Genomic DNA, 18,567 nt, shown 5'->3' with positions numbered 1-18,567 from the left:
AAAAGACTTCAACAGCTCCACTACCTCCTCTGTTGCTTACCTATCTTCATTTCCCCAGCCACCTAGGCCACTGGCATGTTCTCCATTTCACTCTTGGCAAACACTACCAGGTTTTTTTACACTATCCTCTTCCTTGAAGCATCTAAGCATTTCCCGGTAATGCACTAAGTGAAACAACTAACATCCATCACATGTAGTTTGTTCTCAATCCTCAGTTTTCCATAGATCCCCCTGGAACTTTCCAAGAGCCTGGCAATTCTAGTGGTCAATTTTGATCAGGATAGGATATACTTGTTTTCCCCTCTGAAAGACATTATGATCAATGCCCTGTTGAAATTGTCATGAGACAAGTTTCTGTATTATCAGGCAGTGCATGGCTTCTTAATCAATCAGGACAATTCGCATTTGCTTCTTTCAGGCCATTCTGATCCTGGACAGTCGAGTGGCAAATAGAAACGTTTCTCCAGACAGGCATTTAGGCTCCACTGGAAAGAGCCAAGACATGAAGTAATCTGATCAAAGCTGTTCCTTGTCTTCTGAACCACTACCATGAGCTATACCCTGGGTTTATTTTCAGCATCTACAACCACAGAATCACAGGACTGGAAGAGACCTCGAGAGATAATCTAGTCCAGTCCCCTGCACTTATGGCAGGACCAACCATCATCTATTCTAGGTATTTGTCTAACCTGCTCTTAAAAATCTCTAATGATGCAGATTCCACAAGCTTCCTAGGCAATTTATTCCAGTATTTAACTACCCTGACAATTAGGAAGCTTTTCCTAATGTTCAACCTAAAGCATCCTTTCTGCAATTTAAGCCTATTGCTTCTGATCCTATCCTCAGAGGTTAATGAAACCAATTTTTCTCCTTCTTCCTTGTGTAACAATCTTTTATATACTTGAAAACTGTTATGTCACCCCTCGGTCTTCTCTTCTCCAGACTAAACCAACCCAATTTTTCAATCTTCCCTCGTAGGTTTTTCTAGACCTTTAGTCATTTTTGTTAATCTTCTCTGGACTCTCTCTAATTTTTCCACATATTTCCTGAAATGGGGTGCACACAATACTCCAGTGGAGGTCTAATTAGCACAGAGAACAGCGGAAGAATTACTTCTTGTGTCTTGCTTACAACACTCCTGCTAATACATCCCAGTATGATGTTTGCTTTTTTTATTGCAAGTGTTATACTGTTCACTCCTATTTAGCTTGTGATCCATTATGACCCCTAGATCCCTTTCCATAGTACTCCTTCCTCGACAGTCATTTCCCATTTTGTATGTGTACAACTGATTGTTCCTTCCTAAATGGAGTACTTTGCATTTGTCCTTCTTAAATTCCATCCTATTTCCTTCAGACCATTCCGAATTTTAATCTTATCCCTCAAAGCACTTGCAACTCCTTCCAGCTTGGTATCATCTGCAAACTTTATTAGTGTATTCTCTACGCCATTATCTAAATTATGGATGAAGATGCTGAATAGAACCAGACCCAGAACTGATCTCTGCAGGACCCCACTTGATATGCCCTTCCAACTTGACTGTGATCCACTGATGATTTCTCTCTGGGAATGATTTTCTAACCAGTTATGCACCCACCTTATGGTAACTCCATCTAGGCTGTATTTCCCTAGTTTGTTGATAAGAAGGTAATATAAGCCAGTATCAAAAACCTTAGTAAGGCCTTGTTTACAATAGAAAAATAAGTCAACCTAACAAAGGTCGACTTACTCTCACCACAGTAGTTACTGCGGTGGCTGATGTCTACACTACCCTCTTTGGGTCGGTGGAGTGCATCCTCAATAGGAGCACTTCCACCAACCTTAGAGGAGCAATGTGGGGAACTGATAGACCGGTTTCTCAACTCCCTGCCAGGAGCCCCACAGGCTCCTGATGGGCTGCCACCCAGGGCTTCCCTCCACCCTCTTCCCAGGGGGAAGCCCCGCCCTCTCCCCAGGAAGAACCAGCAACCTTGTCGATTTCATGGCTCAAGCTGCCCAGGGCTTCTCCCCTTCCCACTCCGTCACAGGTCAGGGGAAGCCGTCCTGTGTGTCTCTATTTCCTGCTCCCCACCAGGAACAGGGCAGCTATGTCATAAAACTGACAAGGCTGCCCTGGCTCCCTGCGGGGAGTGGAGGGAGACCAGCTGCCTGGGCTTCTCGCTCCACTCCTAGATGAGAGGGGGACCAGCTTCTCAACTCTCCCAGGAACTTTCTTGTAAATTTCACTGCTCCCTGGAGTGACAAGAATGACAGCCCCACAGCTGATGTAAGGTACGCAATGTCTGCATTGACACTGCATCACCCTAACTAAGCCAACAGAAGCCCTACACTTCTCGTTGAGGTGATTTTATGATGTCAGCATAGCACGGGTGTTAACGTCGATGGGAGGACCATTTTAGTCTGTACACCTCCACTATTTTGTCGACAAAAACTGACTTTGAACGACAAAACTCTCTAGTGTAGACTACCCCTTAAGTCAAGATAGACGACATCTACCGCTTCCCCCTATCCACAAGTCTTGTTACCCTGTCAAAGAAAGCTATCAGGTTCATTTGACATGATTTGTTCTTGACAAATCTATGCTGACTGTTATTTATCTTCCTCTAGGAGTTTGCAAACTGATTGCTTAATTATTTGCTCCATTATCTTTCTGGATACTGAAATCACGCTGACTGGTCTGTAATTCCCTGGGCTGTCCTTATTTTCCCTTTTATAGATGGGCACTATATTTACCCTTTTCCAGTCCTCTGGAATCTCTCCTGTCTTCCATGATTTTTCGAAGCTCAGGTATCTCTTCAGTCAGCTCCTTCAGTATTTTAAAATGTACTTAATCAGGCCCTGGTGACTTGAAGACAGCTAACTTGTTCTTCCCCTATTTTAGCCTCATATCTTACCTCATTTTTATTGGCATTCACTATGGTAGACGTTAATCGCTACTAAACGTTTCAAAACAAAAGAGTCATTTAGCATTTCTGCCATTTCCATATTTTCTGTTATTGTCCCCCACCGCCCAATTGAGTAATGGTCTACCCTGTTTTTGGTCTTCCTCTTGCTTCTAATGTATTTGTAGATATTTTCTTATTACCCTTTGTCTCCAGCTAGTTTAACCTAGTTTTTTGCTTGGCCATTCTAATTTTGTCCCTACATATTTGAGTTATTTGTTTATACTGTATTCATCTTTTGTAATTTGACCTAGTTTCCATTTTTTGTAGGGCTCTTTTTTGAGTTTCAGATCGACTATCTCCTGGGTAAGCCAGGGTGGTCTCTTGCTGTACTTCCTATCTTTTCTATGCAGTGGGATAGTTTGCACTTGTGCCCTTAATGTCTCTTTGAAAAACTGCCAATTCTCTTGAATTGTTTTTCCCCTTTGACTTGCTTCCCATGGGATCTTACCTACCAACTCCCTGAATTTGCTGAAGTCTGACTTCTTGAAATCCAATATTTTTATTGTGTTGTTTTCCCTCCTATCATTCCTTAGAATCATGAACTCTACCATTTCATGATCACTTTCACGCAAGCTGCTTTCCACTTTCAAGTTCTCAACCAGTTCCTCCCTATTTGTCAAAATCAAATCTAAAACAGCCTTCCCCCAATAGCTTTCTCCACCTTTTGAAATAAAAAATTGTCTCCAATACATTCCAAGAACTTATTGGATAATCTGTGCCCTGTTGTGTTATTTTCCCAACAGATGTCTGGGTAGCTGAAGTCTCCCATCACCACCAAATCCTGTGCTTTGGATGATTTTGTTAGTTGTTTTTTTTTTTAAAAAAAAATCTCATTTTTTCCTGGTTAGGTGGTCATGGTAGGTGTCACTACAAACATCACCCTTTTTGCCCCTTTTATCTTTACCCAGAGATCTTCAAATACTTCCCCCTCTGGCTAGATGGCATTCTACCTCTTCCTCCAAGTAATCCCTCTTTTCTGCCAGCAGTCTCTTCTCTCATTTCCAGATGCTCCTATTTACCCCATAACATGGTGGACCTTTCTTTGGCCACCCTTTTCTAGTTTCTTGCCACGGATGCCAATCCCAGGATAGGACTTGCACCAGGGTTCCCCCACACTCCAGAAGACTTCTCTCCTTCCCAAATAGATACTGATCATCAGTTGACTTGAGCCTCAGACCATCTTAGCCCTTCAGACACAAAAGGTACTGTACTTCAACAAGTACCTTCTGATGCAGCCTGACAGCTGGGCTGAGCAAGCAGGGACCAAATCCACTCCTACTTTCAAGAATCCCTCTCCTGGATATGGGCAGAACCTCAATCCTTGTCAGCCCAGGCAGTCTATTTGCAGTGGAAAATTGGAAGGTCAGTTCAGTTGACACAGTTTGACGATAGTTTTTCAATACTCTCAAGTACAAGCAAATATGCTGCATCCTGGAATCTCAGTGACTGACTGTTGCGTAGTAAACTGATCTATCCTCCTTGTTCTCTGTACACTCGGGCCCTCTAGCCCAAAGTACTAACATATTGGCACAAGATTAGGCAAAGAGCCAAGATTCTTCTCGCCTCCAACTTTATCTCAACACCCTCCAAACACACACTGTGTTTAAGAAGGTGAAGCAGGACAAATAATAGATAATACTATTAGTCTCTTGGTGAGACAGACACCCCTGGTTTTAGGAGCTGATAAGCCTGCTGGCAGACTGGCTCAACCTTTGAATCACATCAAACTATCATTTTCCCACTCTGCCAAATCCTGCTTTTCCCTGAAAGACAGACTTCACTCCCCAGATAAACAGGTTGATGTTCTTTTTTTATCTCATTCACAAGCATTCAGAGAGGTAGGCAATTGTTTTGAGAGCTGTCACAAATTCATCACCATCAGTGTCTTGCTTGCCTATGAGCAAGTAAAACACCAGTATCACAAATGTGTGTGGTCAAATGTCAGTCTGCAAGTCATAGCCACTTTCTAGACAGAGAGTTGAAGCCCCCATTTCAAAGGTGTCTACAACAGCAATACAGTCTTCTCTACAAGTGGTAATAAAGTGCTGTTATGTGGATCAATCCATATCTTAGAATCCTTCCTTCAGACACAGTCCTCCACAGGGTAGTAAGTTAAGACCCCTTCCTTACTACTAGTAAGTTTGCTCTGTGTTTGTAACTGTCCCTACTGACAAGGTGTAAGAAGAAGGACAAACAAAAGAAAGTTACTCATTGGCAATTTTTTTTGTCAAGGTCCTCTTCTCCCATCATACATCCTCCTATTAGAAGAGATACATACTTACATACTTCAATCTCTTTCCTTCAGTTCTCTAACTCCCACAGAAAGACTTCCTGAGAAGGCGACAGGACTGGGACCTTATTTATAGTTTGACATATTCTTTGTCTCTGAAGTAGAGTCATGACAATGTATACCCTTGACTGTTCCATAATGATAGCAGATAGGATTGAAAAAAGTAACCACAAGCAAATAATTTTCCTTTAATGTTATTTATTTTAACTTCATTGTAAGACAGTCAATTATCTGGATCTTTCTAATAACTCAATAGAACCATTAATGTGTGTACTTAATTATTAAAACTGATTTTTTCTTTGAATGTTTAAATTGTTTTTAGTCCTATACCAGACAAAAATCTATCAAGCTATTAAGCTTTAAAATGAGCACATTAAAATCAATAAGATACATTTTCTATGGATTTCAGTGTGAGAGTTTTCCCCTTCCCATCTCCAAAGGCCAATGTATTTTTTATATCCAGATTTTTAAAAATACCAGCTCTATTGCCAAATGAAAAGATTTTAATAGTGCAAGGTATAAGCCACTAAAACCATACTTCAACTGTCAAAGTGCAAACAAGGCCTTTACTCTTCTACATCACCAACTACTTTGTCCAGTTAAAGAGAATTATTGGGCTCCAAAGAGATGCAGTCCTCTGAGGACAGAAGACTAATAGCCAGCATACTAAAGGGGGAACCTGAGTGCAAGAGACATTGGTGCAATTGGTGTAGCAAAGTATACAGGGGACCCTGGGAAGACGATAGTCTTACATACCACAAATCTGACGTAATGCGTCTTTCACAGAAATAGTAGCATACAAGTATTTAGATGCATTCAAATTCCTCAAATCATCTAAAGAACTAAAAACCGATGTGTGCGCACGCATCTTCTGTACCAACCTGCACAGCTCTTTGCATTTTGGAGGCTTGGTGCTACGTTCTCTGCCACAGGGTACTTTGAGAACAGTTTTACCGCAATTGCACAACACATCTACTGTCTCCGGACATGGGTAGCAACTACCTAAAACAAATACATTAACAGAGTGATAGTCAAAATATCCCATTGCTTCTAAAAATTGTAATGATCACAATTGTGAATTTGAGATGCTTTTTGTACCAATTTGTCTATTCTGCATTGTCTGAAGAACAAATGGATGTTACATTTGCATCTCAATTGATTTAAAGTTTCAAGAACCAACTTGGAGGGACAGTTTTAAAATTGTGAAACAAACATTAAGTTTGACTGTTCCACAGTGATATAGCTGCTATCCAAGTTAGAAAAGTTCAATTTGTAGATTTAAAATGCAAGACACTATTATCAATGCAAGACAAGTCACCCTGACCAAATGGCACTTACATAATGCTATTTATATTTCAAAGACTCCTATGAATTTGAAGAGAGATTATAAACTTTCATCAATTTCTGAAAGGTCAACAAAGAAAATCAGTTTTCTGACATTTATAAGATGCCATTTTGAAGTTTTTATCATGCTTAACAAAAATGCAAATTTGTTTCTTAACTGCACAGAGGCTGATAAAATGCACCTATCTAATGTTTTCCTCCCTTTTAAATTATTCTCATTAGGAAACACTAACACATTTCAAAATTAAAAAAGTAAAGATCAGAGAAGGTTAAAATAATGTTTTTTTTAAGACTTTTCCACTCATTTGATTATCAAATACCAAATGGTAAGTTTTACTTGGTGTGCCACTGCTGACATCAATTGCATAACAAAGCAGACAGAGAGAGAAATATTCAGGTTTTCATCGAATATCTGTAACTCTATTTTCTTGTTAAGTTTATGAAAAATTGAATAGTTTAAAGCCATTAATGGTGATATAACTTTTTTGGATAATCCTGGCTGTCTCAATGGTATCTGAGATACAGTACTTCTAGAATCCAGAGTTCTCTCACCGATAGCACAAACAAGCTGCTCAGAAATGATATGCGAGTGCCCAGTTTTTAATAGAGCGAAGGAGTGTATGTGTAAATATAGAAAATGCAAATTATACTAGTACAGTACATTAATGTCTATTTTAATACCACAGTGTAATAGCATTTTAATAAAAAATTAAGAGCTCTACGGCAAGGCTACCCATCAGGATCTGAACAATGTGTACACATCTTATTTAAATACTTGTATGAATGGGGAGAACTACTGGCATTCCTAGAAAAATGGAAGGGGCAGATATGAGCTTTGACACATTTGGGGCTTTCCACCTTTTGCATTTCTATGTTTAATACATACTACAGAGGGTCAAAAAATCATAGAACTGGAAGGGACCTTGAGAGATCATCTAAACCAGTCTCCTGCACTTATGCAGAACCAAGCATTATCTAGATCATCTCTGACAGGTATCTGTCCAACCTGCTTTTAAAAATCTCCAATGATAAAGATTAAAGCACCTCCCTAGGCCATTCATTCCAGTGTTTAACTACCCTGACAGTTAGGAAGTTCTTTCTAATGTCCAACATAAACCGCCCATTTCCTCTCGTCCTATCATCAGAGGTTAACTAAAACAATTTTTCTCCCTCCTCCTTGTATAACAACCTTTTATGTACTTTAAACTGTTATGTCGCCCCTAAGCCTTCTCTTCTCCAGACTAAACAAATCCAATTTCTCAATCTTCTCTTATAGGTCATGTTTTCTAGACCAATAATCATTTTTTTGCTCTTCTCTGGGCTTTCTCCAATTTTCCTACATATTTCCTGAAATGCGGTGCACAGATTTGCACACAATACTCCAACTGAGGCCTCATCAGCATAGATTACAGCAGAAGAATTACTTCTTGTGTCTTGCTTACAACACTTCTGTTAATACATCCCAGAATGATATTTGCTTTTTTTTTTGAAACAGTGTTACACTGTTGACTCTCATTTAGCTTGTGATCCACTATGACTCCAGGATCCCTTTCCACAGTACTCCTTCCTCATCAGTCATTTCTTATTTTGTACATGTGCAACTGATTGGTCCTTTTTAAATGGAATACTTTGCATTTGTCTTTAAATTTCATCCTATTTACATCAGACCATTTCTCCAGTTTGTTCAGATATGAAACTGCCCAACTACTATTGTGGTATGCAATGATCACTTAAATCAGCCTCTGTATGAGATGATTGGAATACAGCTAATGTAATACCAATTTTTTTTAAAGGCTCCAGAAATGATCCTGGCAGCTACAGGCAGGTAAGTCTGACTTCAATACCAGGCAAACTGGTTGAACCAATAGTAGAGAACAAAATTATCAGACAAATAAATGAACACAATATGTTGAAGAGTCAACACAATTTTTGTAAAGGGAAATCATACCTAGACTCTTTGAGGGAGTCAACAAGCATATGAATAAGGGTGATCCAACTGATATAGTGTTCTTAAATTTTCAAAAGCCTTTGACAAATCCCTTTCCAAAGGCTTCTATGCAAAGTAAGCAGTCATAGGATAAGAGGGAAGGTTCTCTCATAGATCAGTAACTAGTTAAAATATTGGAAACGAAGGGTAGGAATAAATGGTCACTTTTTACATTGGAGAGAGAGAAATAGTGGAATCCCTTAAGGATCTGTACTGGGACCAGAGCCATTCAACACATTCACAAATGATCTGGAAAAAGTGGTAAACAATGAGATGGCAAAGTTTTCCAACAATAAAAAATTATTCAAGATAATTAAGTCCAAAGCTGATTGCAAAGAATTAAAAAGATTGCACTTTATTGGGTAACTAGGAAATAAAATGGCAGATGACATTCAGTGTTGATAAATGGAAAGTAATGAACATTGGAAAACTAATCCCAATTACACATACAAAATAATGGGGTCTAAATTCGCTGTTGTCACTCAAGAAACAGATCTTCGGAGTCATTGTAGATAGTTCTCTGAAAACATCTGCTCAATGTACAGCAGCAGTCCAAAAAGCTAACAAATTTAGGAACCATTAGGAAAGGGACAGATTATAAAATAGAAAATATCATAATGCTACTATGTAAATCCATGGTATGCCCACAACTTGAATACTGTGTGCAGCTCTGGTCGCCCCATCTCCAATATATGTAAGAATTGGAAAAAATTCAGAGTAGGACAATAAAAATGGTCAGGGGTATGGAACGGCTTCCTTATGGGAAAAGAAAAAACAGGAACTGTTCAGTTTAGAAAAGAGATTATTAAAGGGGATATGAAAGAGATCTATAAAATCAAGAATAGTTTGGAGAAAGTGAATAAGGGAGTGTTATTTACCCCTTCACATAATACAAGAACCAATAAAATTAACAAGCAGCAGGTTTAAAACAAACAAAAGGAAGTACTTCTTCACACAAACCTACAGTCAACATGTGGATCTTGTTGCCAGGGGATGTTGTGAAGGACAAAGAATAATTGAATTAAAAAAAGAATTAGATAAGTTCATGGAGGATAGGTCCAATCAATAGATATTAGCCAGGATGGTCAGGAACACAATTCCATGCTCTGGGTGTCTCTAAAAGCAGGTCTACACTACAAATTTACATTGGCACAGCTGCACCGCTGTAGCGTGTCTGGTGAAGATGCTTTAAACAGACGGAAGAGAGCTCTCATCAGCTTAATAACTCCACCTCCACAAGACGCAGTAGCTATGTCGTGGGAGAAGCTCTCCTGCTGCCATAGCGTTGTCTATGTGAGGGTAGGGGGACGGTTAAGGGTGGTATGTTGCTCAGGGGTGTGGATTTTTCATACCCAAGCGATGTAGTTATGCTAAAGTGGGAATGCAGTGTAGACCTAGCCTAAGCCTGTGACTTCTAGAAGTGGGACTAGATAATAAGAAATGGATCACTCAATAAATTGCCCTGTTCTGTTCAATCCCTCTGAAGCATCTGGCACTGGCTTCTGTTGCAAGATAGGATGCTCGGTTGAATAGACCATTGCTCTGACTTAGTACAGCCATTCTCACGTTCCTTTATAACTGGTGTCTGGGGCTGCTGGAGGGAACCCTTTCTTAGGTTCCTTTGTCATGTGTTTAGTAACTAGTTTTTATTTTCTCTCTAACCAGTAAAATACCAAACACTCATCTTCTATCAACGTTTTTTAAAAATCTGAGCCCTTTAGTGCAGTGGTTCCCAACCTGGCATCCGCAAACCCCTGGGAGGAGCAGGGAATGCCAAAAATTACAGGGGGTCAGTGAGTCTCCTGTAATATTGAGGTCTGGTCAAGCCGTTCCGAGCTCTGTGCCGGCCAGGCACAGCAACCCCCACGAGCTCCGTGCCTGCTGGGTGCCCAGCTGCAGCAAAGCAGCAGCCCCCCATCCTACCCTCACCCCAGAGAGCCACAGCTTTGAGCTCCGCACCGCTGGAGCAAAGTAGCAGGCCCCTTCTCCCCACAGGGAGCAGCAGCCCAAGCCCCGCTGCCAGAGCACCTCTTGGGTGCAGCAGCTCCCCCAAACCCTGTGCCTGTGGGAGAGGAGAAGCAGCCCCCTGAACCACACGCCTGCTGGGAACAGCAGCTCCCCCTCAAGCTCCGCATCAACTGGAGCTGAGGAGCGGCACCCCAGGGAGCAGCAGCCCCCAGGTTCATGCTGGCCAGACTGGAGTAATTTAGTGTTGTTATTATCATTATATGTATTTATAGGGGTTATATGTGTTTATGGCTGGTGAGGGGATGGGGTGGAGAAGGGATGTGTTTTACCTACCATTAACTAGGGGGGGGGCTTCCACTCAAAAAGGTTAGGAACCACTGCTCTAGTGCAGGGTTTCTCAACCCGTGTGTTGGGACCCAAAATTGGGTAACCAGAATGTTTCAGAGAATCACATGGTGGCTTCTGTCCCACTGAGCTGGCTGGGCTCGCATCCCTGCCCCAGGCACTGCAACCCCTGGGGTCCCAGTACCATTCAGGTTTAGCCCAGCTGTTAAGACAACAGGAGTCTGGGTAAACCAGATTTGAGTGAATAGCACTGCAGCCCCATGAGCCAAGTCACACAAATTTGATCCAGTCAGGAGAGGAGGGCCAAACCTGAGTGATGCTGCAACGCTCGGAGCAGTGAGCCAACTCCAGCCAAACCCACAGCACAGAAGCTGCCACTGTGGGGTGAGTGCCGAGCAGGATGCAAGCCCTTCAGGGGGGTAGGATCCGACCAAAACCACCCCAGGGCCTCCGCTCCCAGACTATTTACTGGGTAGAGACAGGCCATAAACATTTATAAATGGGTCCTGAGCCCAAAAAGGTTGAGAACTACTGCTCTAGTAGCACTCATATTCTCTGTTTTAGAAACCATCAAACACAACTAGATGAACAATATGTATATGTAGCTGGCCTCACACATTATGCATATCCAATAAACACAGTTACTTTGGAAGAAAAATGAACCTACAAAGACCAAAACAGTTATTATGATAGGTACTCCCTTTCATCAGTGGAACTTTGTCAAACAAAAAGTGACCAGGTAAGAAACCCTGTGACTTAGCTGTCATCATGCAAAATGACAGGATCCAAATACCAGCTCCTTACTCATCCCTACTCAAAGACAGACAGATATCCAGGAAAGGGAGCAAAAGCAACAAGAGTTCTGTAGCACTTTAAAGACTAACAAATTTAATTTCAGCAGGCATAAGCTTTCGTGGGCTTTAGCCCACTTCCTCAGATGCAGTTGATAGAAATAATACAGCAAATATTGGCAACATATATAGGAGGCAACAGATAAATATCCAAAGGCATAGACATAATGGGGTAGGTGGATGAAAGCCGGGTACTTGAGGCCTAATGACAACCATTGAGTAGGAGGTGAGAATGGGTGATCAGAGCAAATTACTGCTTGTAATGAGATAGCAATTCCAAATCCCTGTTTAAACTCAGTTTGAATGTGTCAAGTTTGCAGATAGTTTCTAACTCAGCAGTTTCTCTTTGGAGTCTGTTTTTGAAGTTTTTTTTGTAGAAGTATAGCAACTTTGAGGTCAGAGACAGAGTGTCCTGGGAGATTGAAGTGTTCTCTGACTGGTTTATGGATGTTATTAATTTTTTATGTCAGATTTGTGTCCATTTATCCTTTTGCAAAGTAATAGTCCAGTTTGACCAATGTACATGGCAGAGGGGCATTGCTGGCACATGATGGCATATATAACATTAGTGGATGTGCAGGTGAATGAGCCCCTTATGATGTGATTGATGTGGTTAGGACCAGTGATGCTGTCACTAGAGTAGATGTGTGGGCAGAGCTGGCAATGGGATTTGTTGCAGGGATAGGTTCCTGGATTGGACTTCTTGTAGGGTGTGTGGTTGCTGGTGAGTATTTGCTTCAGGTTGGGGGGCTGTCTGTAAGCCAGGATGGGTCTGTCGCCCACTGCCTGAGCGAGAGACGGATCATCTGCTAGGATAGGTTGTAGATCTTTAATGATGTGTTGGAGAGATTTTAACTGGGGACTGTAGGTGATGACCAGTGGTGTTCTGTTGTTTTCTTTGTTGGGTCTGTCCTGTAGTAGGTGACTTCTGGGTACTCATCTGGCTCTGTCAATTTGTTTCTTCACTTCTCCAGGTGGGTATTGTAGTTTTAAGAATGTTTCATAGAGATCCCGTAGGTGTTTGTCTCTGTCTGAGGGATTGGAACAAATCCGGTTGTATCTTAAGGGTTGGCTGTAGACAATGGATCGTGTAATGTGTCCAGGGTGGAAGCTGGAGGCATGAAGATACGTATTGCGGTCAGTTGGTTTTTGGTATAGGGTGGTATTAATGTGACCATCCTTTGTTTTTATTGTCGTGTCCAGGAAGTGGATTTCTTGTGTGGACTGGTCCAGGCTGAGGTTGATAGTGGGATGGAAATTATTGAAATCCCGGTGAAATTCTTCAAGGGACTCTTTCCCATGGGTCCAGATGATGAAAATGTCATCAATGTAGCGTAGGTAAAGAGGAGGTGTTTAGGGACAAGTTTTGAGGAAGCATTGTTCTAGGTCAGCCATAAAAATGTTGGCATACTGTGGGGCCATGCAGGTGCCCATAGCTGTGCCACTGACTTGGAGGTATAGATTGCCTCCAAATCTGAAGTAGTTGTGAATCAGGACAAAGTCACAAAGTTCAGCTGTCAGGTGTGATATATCATCATCAGGGAAAATGTTCTTGATGGCTTGAAGATGGCTAGGAGTGCTGGTGGCATAGGGCCTGAGGAGAGACTCTAGCTATCTTCGTGATACCACTGACTGCCTGAGAAAACTACAATCCAACGGTGATCTCCCAGAAAATACCATCCTAGCCACTATGGATGTAGAAGCTCCCTACACCAACATTCCACACAAAGATGGAAATATTTGCTGTATTATTTCTACCAACTGCATCTGAGGAAGTGGGCTGAAGCCCACGAAAGCTTATGCCTGCTGAAATTAAATGTGTTAGTCTTTAAAGTGCTACATAACTCTCGTTGTTTTTGCTGTATACAGACTAACATGGCTACCCCTCTGGAACTCTTCAACAGGAAAGGGAGGCAATTCTTCCAGACAGTACGGTTGAAAAAAACCCTTTCTAGTGCCAACAGAAATATTCCAATAAAACGGAATCAATAAAAGAGGAAATTTTTGGCTTTTTCTTACCTCTGTGACAAACTGAAGGACATTTGTGATTTCTACACCCTAAAGTCCGTCCGCAGAGTTGATCACAAGGTGGACAGTTTCCAGAACAGCACTATAAAACAAGAACAAATACTCTACAGAACTGGCTATTTTAGAGTTTCCAACATATGTCAGCTTCTTACACTGTCATTCATATGCAAGACAGTAGAAGTACAGAAAATGAACACTTGTAATAAAAAATAAAATAAAATAGAAAGTCATTTGAAAGTGTCATTTCAATACACTAGAAAGATAGAGACCTTCCAGTAAAAATGTCCACAGACCTATTAAGATGAATGTCTAGAATACTTCTGCACATGGCTCAGTTGTGAAGTCATTTTAGACTAAAGTACTGTACAGTTTGCGTAATTATGGTTGTCATTAGCCAGGGTCTGGCACAGTAGTCTCCAAGTTCTTTCTGTTTTTCACCATCTCTATGCCTGCAGCATTGGAGTAATGCTTACACATCCTTCGGGGTTTGTCATCCATTCACTGTGCTTATTCTCAAGTAAGCATAAAACACTATCCGTTCTGCCCAGTACACAGGTAACAAGCAGAAGAAGTGAATGGACTCCAAGGCAGGAGACAGCAACCCCTACCCCCTTGTACCTGGGAAAGAGAACTGAAGAAAGAAGGGATAGAGATTAGCAAAAGGGGCTTGGACTTTTTTTGTTGAACTGAAAGATAGCAACTCTAAGGGTAGTCATTTGTTTCTCTTTCAGTATATTGTAATTCTTAAAACACTTTAAAAGTGTGCGAGTCACAGCTAAAAGCAGTTCTCTTTATCTCAGTGTGACAAAGTCAAAGATTTTAAAAGTGATTCAAATGAAAAAGATTTTTACATTTTACCTGACAGATTTCTTTTTTTAATTGGGCTCAAATACCCAGATGTATAACAATTATACATTAGCTGTGCCATGTTCTCCTACCCACAGCAGCTTAAAATATGTCAGTACTAAAAATACCTCTTCTTTATGAAACTTGTACTTGTAACATTTAGAGGATAACTAGTCAGGTAGGGAAAGGGCCCAAAGGAACTGGAACTCCCTGCTAATACTCTGTTCTTCTTCTTTACAGAAAGTGTTAGAAAAAAGTTTTGAAGAAGTGTCTGAGGCAGTCTTTGTATACCATAAAGTAGCAGTGAGGACAGTCATTTTGCTCAGCAGACAATCTTTAAAGTAAGTGTACTTGAAAATAAACAAATCCCAGCTTGTAGACTTCAAATCCGACAAACACAGGAAAGGGGAGTTTCTAACACCTCGTGCACCTGGGATACTACAGTAATACAAATCAGAGTGCTGAAAAGAATCCCAGAAACCAAAAATCAAGCCAGAAATTCACCCACACAACTCAAACCATCTGGTCAATCTAGTCATTTTAGTTAAAAATGGGTCACTAAGATTGCCTATCAGTTGCCCTCAGAAAGCTACAAAAGAGGTAGAAAATAAAAATTGCTTTTACTCTCGTATAATATCCTATGGTTCACTTACTGCACTCAAGGACATCCTTAAGGAGGACAAAGAACAAATAATGAACAGGAAAAGAGACTATTTCAGATCCTTATAGTCTTCCTCCAGTTCCACTTATGAATTTTGCTCTTTCCAAATATGAATGACACAATGGAATATAGTTATACTTAGTTGCAGCAATCAAATGTTTTAAAAGAGTTAATTCCCATTTGAGTGGAGGTCTTTGCCTTGGCATACTGAGGAACACTGAGGGGTTTAGTTATAATAATGAGAAGCAACCATTTTTCATTTTCTTTTATAGCATCAGTCAGGCAAAACACTACTTGGAGCCTGACTGACTAACTATTAGTGCTCTCTCTACGTACAAAACTGGAGAATATGCTTCTACGCATATTTAATTTGGCTTCATGAATCTAGCAAATGTAAGACAGAAGAATTTTGAGAAAAGGACTGCCTAAACTGTTCTTCATAATCAAATTCTGGTACCATACCCACATATCCCGAACACAAGTGTCAGGAACAATGAATCTCTCTAACAGATTATTTGATGTTTAAGCACAATCCAACTACAATAATAATTATATTTGGGAGTTTTCATGTCAAAATTTACTACACAAGATTATTTCAGAGTTGAGCGCAGACAGACTTCTACAGCAAATTTTTGTGGTAATGATCCCATATGAACATACTATTCTTTTCGCTTATACTGTAGACTTTTTTATTGTATCATGCTAATTCTCTACAAATAAAATTCTCTGAATGATCTTAGACATTATTATTAGTAACATGTACAAAGCCTACCCAAATTAAAAACTATAAGGACAGCAGCACCTTGGAAACGAATTTAACATGTTCTGTACCTAACAACATTATACAGAAGAGCTAAGATACAGTACAAAAGAAAAATCATTGAGTGTACTATACATTTTCACACACACATGGCTCATTCATTCAGACACGAGCTTTTCTTTATGTTAACAAAAGGAATGAAGCTGGGATAGACTGTTGCCCTGTTCTTTAATATGGAAGGGGACTTTAGGGGACAACAACAAAAGATTAACAACAACATTTAGGGAGATTTTCAAGGTCGAAAGGCGTAGTTAGGCACGTCACTCCCAATGAAAGCCAAAGCTGATCTAATTGACAAATAGCTCCTTTAAAGCTGACAGAGCTGCAAAACCCACTAGGTACCCTCTACAATCAGGGGAACTGGCCAACTGATTAGCCCTTCAGATCAACAAAAGACACTTTGTGCAAAGGCTTTGGGTGTTCTGAGACTTTTGAACAAACAACTTCATTGCCAATTCAAACCTTCAAGAAAATACTTTGAAATAGAAGGGGAAAGCTACAGTGGAAAAACGGTGATAGTTAACATCAAAATATACATATACAGCAGCAAAGCTATAGCAACCTATATTCTTCAGCTCTGGAATTTGAGACAGAATCTACCTTATATGCTGCAGATTCTGAGCATTTATTTATTAATTAGCTAGCCCTGATAGCTGCAAGACAGCCTTCCAAATGTGAATAAAAAATTATGTTGATGCAATGTTGTATTCCCAAAATACAATAGCTCTGAAAGATGTCAACTGCCCTATTCAGTTCAATTGATGGGGATTCTGAAATTTAATGAATTTAAAATGTGAAGTCTAAATATTTTGCTACTAAAATAATTAGCAGAAGCCACGGATGTTCTAATCTATCGTGGTTGGTTGTAGTGGCAAATATTAGGGTGCACAGCTGATGGCTGTTATCTAAGGTAACTCACAATCTAAGACTGAGTCCCTTACAAAATTTTGAGTGACTGCCAACCCTGCCTAAAAGGAAGAAAAACAAGAGATGCAAACCCTCCACAGTACAAGAAGTGTCAACTACCTCCTGGATTGTACATACCCAAATTGCTTTCCACACCTTTGTGGATAGAAAATGTCCCCAAAACTCCTACACAGCTGTAAAAGACTCCAGTTTCCCGTGACAATTTCTACAGTGAAGTTATGTATTGTTAATACCAAGATGTCTGGTACATTGCAAGTTGGTATGTAACAAAACAGATGTATGATAAAGGCAAACTTCTACAGCTGTGCAACAAGAATATAATGTTGAATCAAAAACTGATAAAGCAGAGCCAAATTTAGAACTTTAATTATTGCTATGTAAGTGTATTGTTAGTATACATTTTAACACTCACTTTTCTCTTACATTGATGCTTCTGGCAATCACGAATTTTAGCACACTTTGTCTCACACAGATACGGTTTATGGCATGGCATGCGTTTAGTATGCTTTCCACAACGACACTGCTTTTCAACTTCCTGGTGGGGGGAAAATAACGATACATTACAGGTGGAAGCTAAACAGTTTTCTACTAAGAACTGTAAGGGAAACAGACTAACTTATATTACAGTATTATCCAGAGACCCTATTGTGTCAGGCACTATATAAATATATGGTGACCCTCTTCCTGCTCTGCATAGCTCACAACCCAAAAAGACAAGTGACTCATTGAAGGTGTGAGGAAAGGGGATAAATATACTCACAGTTTATGTATAAATTAAATAAGCAAGCTTTATTTCCCTCTTTCCAACTACCATACGTTAGATAATCTCAGCTACAATGCCTGTGGGAAACTATCTGGAGGCAATAACTGAAGGAGGATAGGGGAGCAATCTTACAGATCAGTTGAGAGAGCATTTCATCCATAGAGGACAGAGTGGAAGATGTTTGAAATGCTGACTAATGAGCAAATAAGGTGGTCATTACTGGCAGAGTGAAGAACACAGAAGAGCAGTACAAAAAGAATGAACAAGTAGGAAGAGGCAGAGTTGTGAAAGGCCACAAAGATGACAATTTCTTTTAGAGAAATAAAACAGTAATTGGAATAACTCCCTCCCACCCCAGTACGCAAAAAAGAGGACACTATCCCAACAGATTCTTTTCTGATGCTATATCTTTTAAGCTTAATTCAAGGAATCCAGTTCTAAATAATCGTCTATGACTAAAAGCCAGAACTAAATATTCTTTAAAAATATAATGCGAGATTCGTGGTCTCTAGTTGCAGCAAAATGCCATGCCTGGAACTGTGGCACTGAGCTCAATACACAGCTCACTTCCATGCTCCCCAAGCTGTAGTGCTGCACACAGATCAAGGGACAGTAAATTAATGCCTTGAGATGCCCTCAACTGATGTGCTACTGCTAGACCAGAAGCAACATCGACTGGTTCTCAGTGGGCCATGTCCAGCTGGTCTTATCATAGACAGGACAGTTGTTGGGAAAGCATGCCTTCTTTGACAAATTGGAGGGAAACCTTCCAAATTCCCATAATGTGTTTTC

The 18,567-nt window shown here is 40.4% G+C and overlaps 1 protein-coding gene across 1 annotated transcript in view; it reads right to left on the bottom strand.

Moving 5' to 3' along the window:
* The window catches only part of NFXL1 (nuclear transcription factor, X-box binding like 1), a 97,374-nt gene that overhangs the window by 59,337 nt on the left and 19,470 nt on the right, over positions 1-18,567 (bottom strand). The window contains exons 10-12 of the mRNA XM_067531207.1: positions 17,425-17,547; positions 13,750-13,840; positions 6,117-6,237 (exon numbers count right to left, since the gene is read on the bottom strand). Of these exons, the coding sequence (XP_067387308.1) occupies positions 6,117-6,237; positions 13,750-13,840; positions 17,425-17,547 (335 nt within the window). The remainder of the gene's footprint in view (positions 1-6,116; positions 6,238-13,749; positions 13,841-17,424; positions 17,548-18,567) is intronic.

This window comes from Emydura macquarii, unplaced genomic scaffold, assembly GCF_026122565.2.
Source record: "Emydura macquarii macquarii isolate MOO-44397 ecotype Brisbane River unplaced genomic scaffold, CSIRO-AGI_Emac_v2 contig_3128, whole genome shotgun sequence".
In the NCBI taxonomy this organism is placed as follows: Eukaryota; Metazoa; Chordata; order Testudines; family Chelidae; genus Emydura; species Emydura macquarii.
This window is presented reverse-complemented; position numbering and strand designations above follow the sequence as displayed.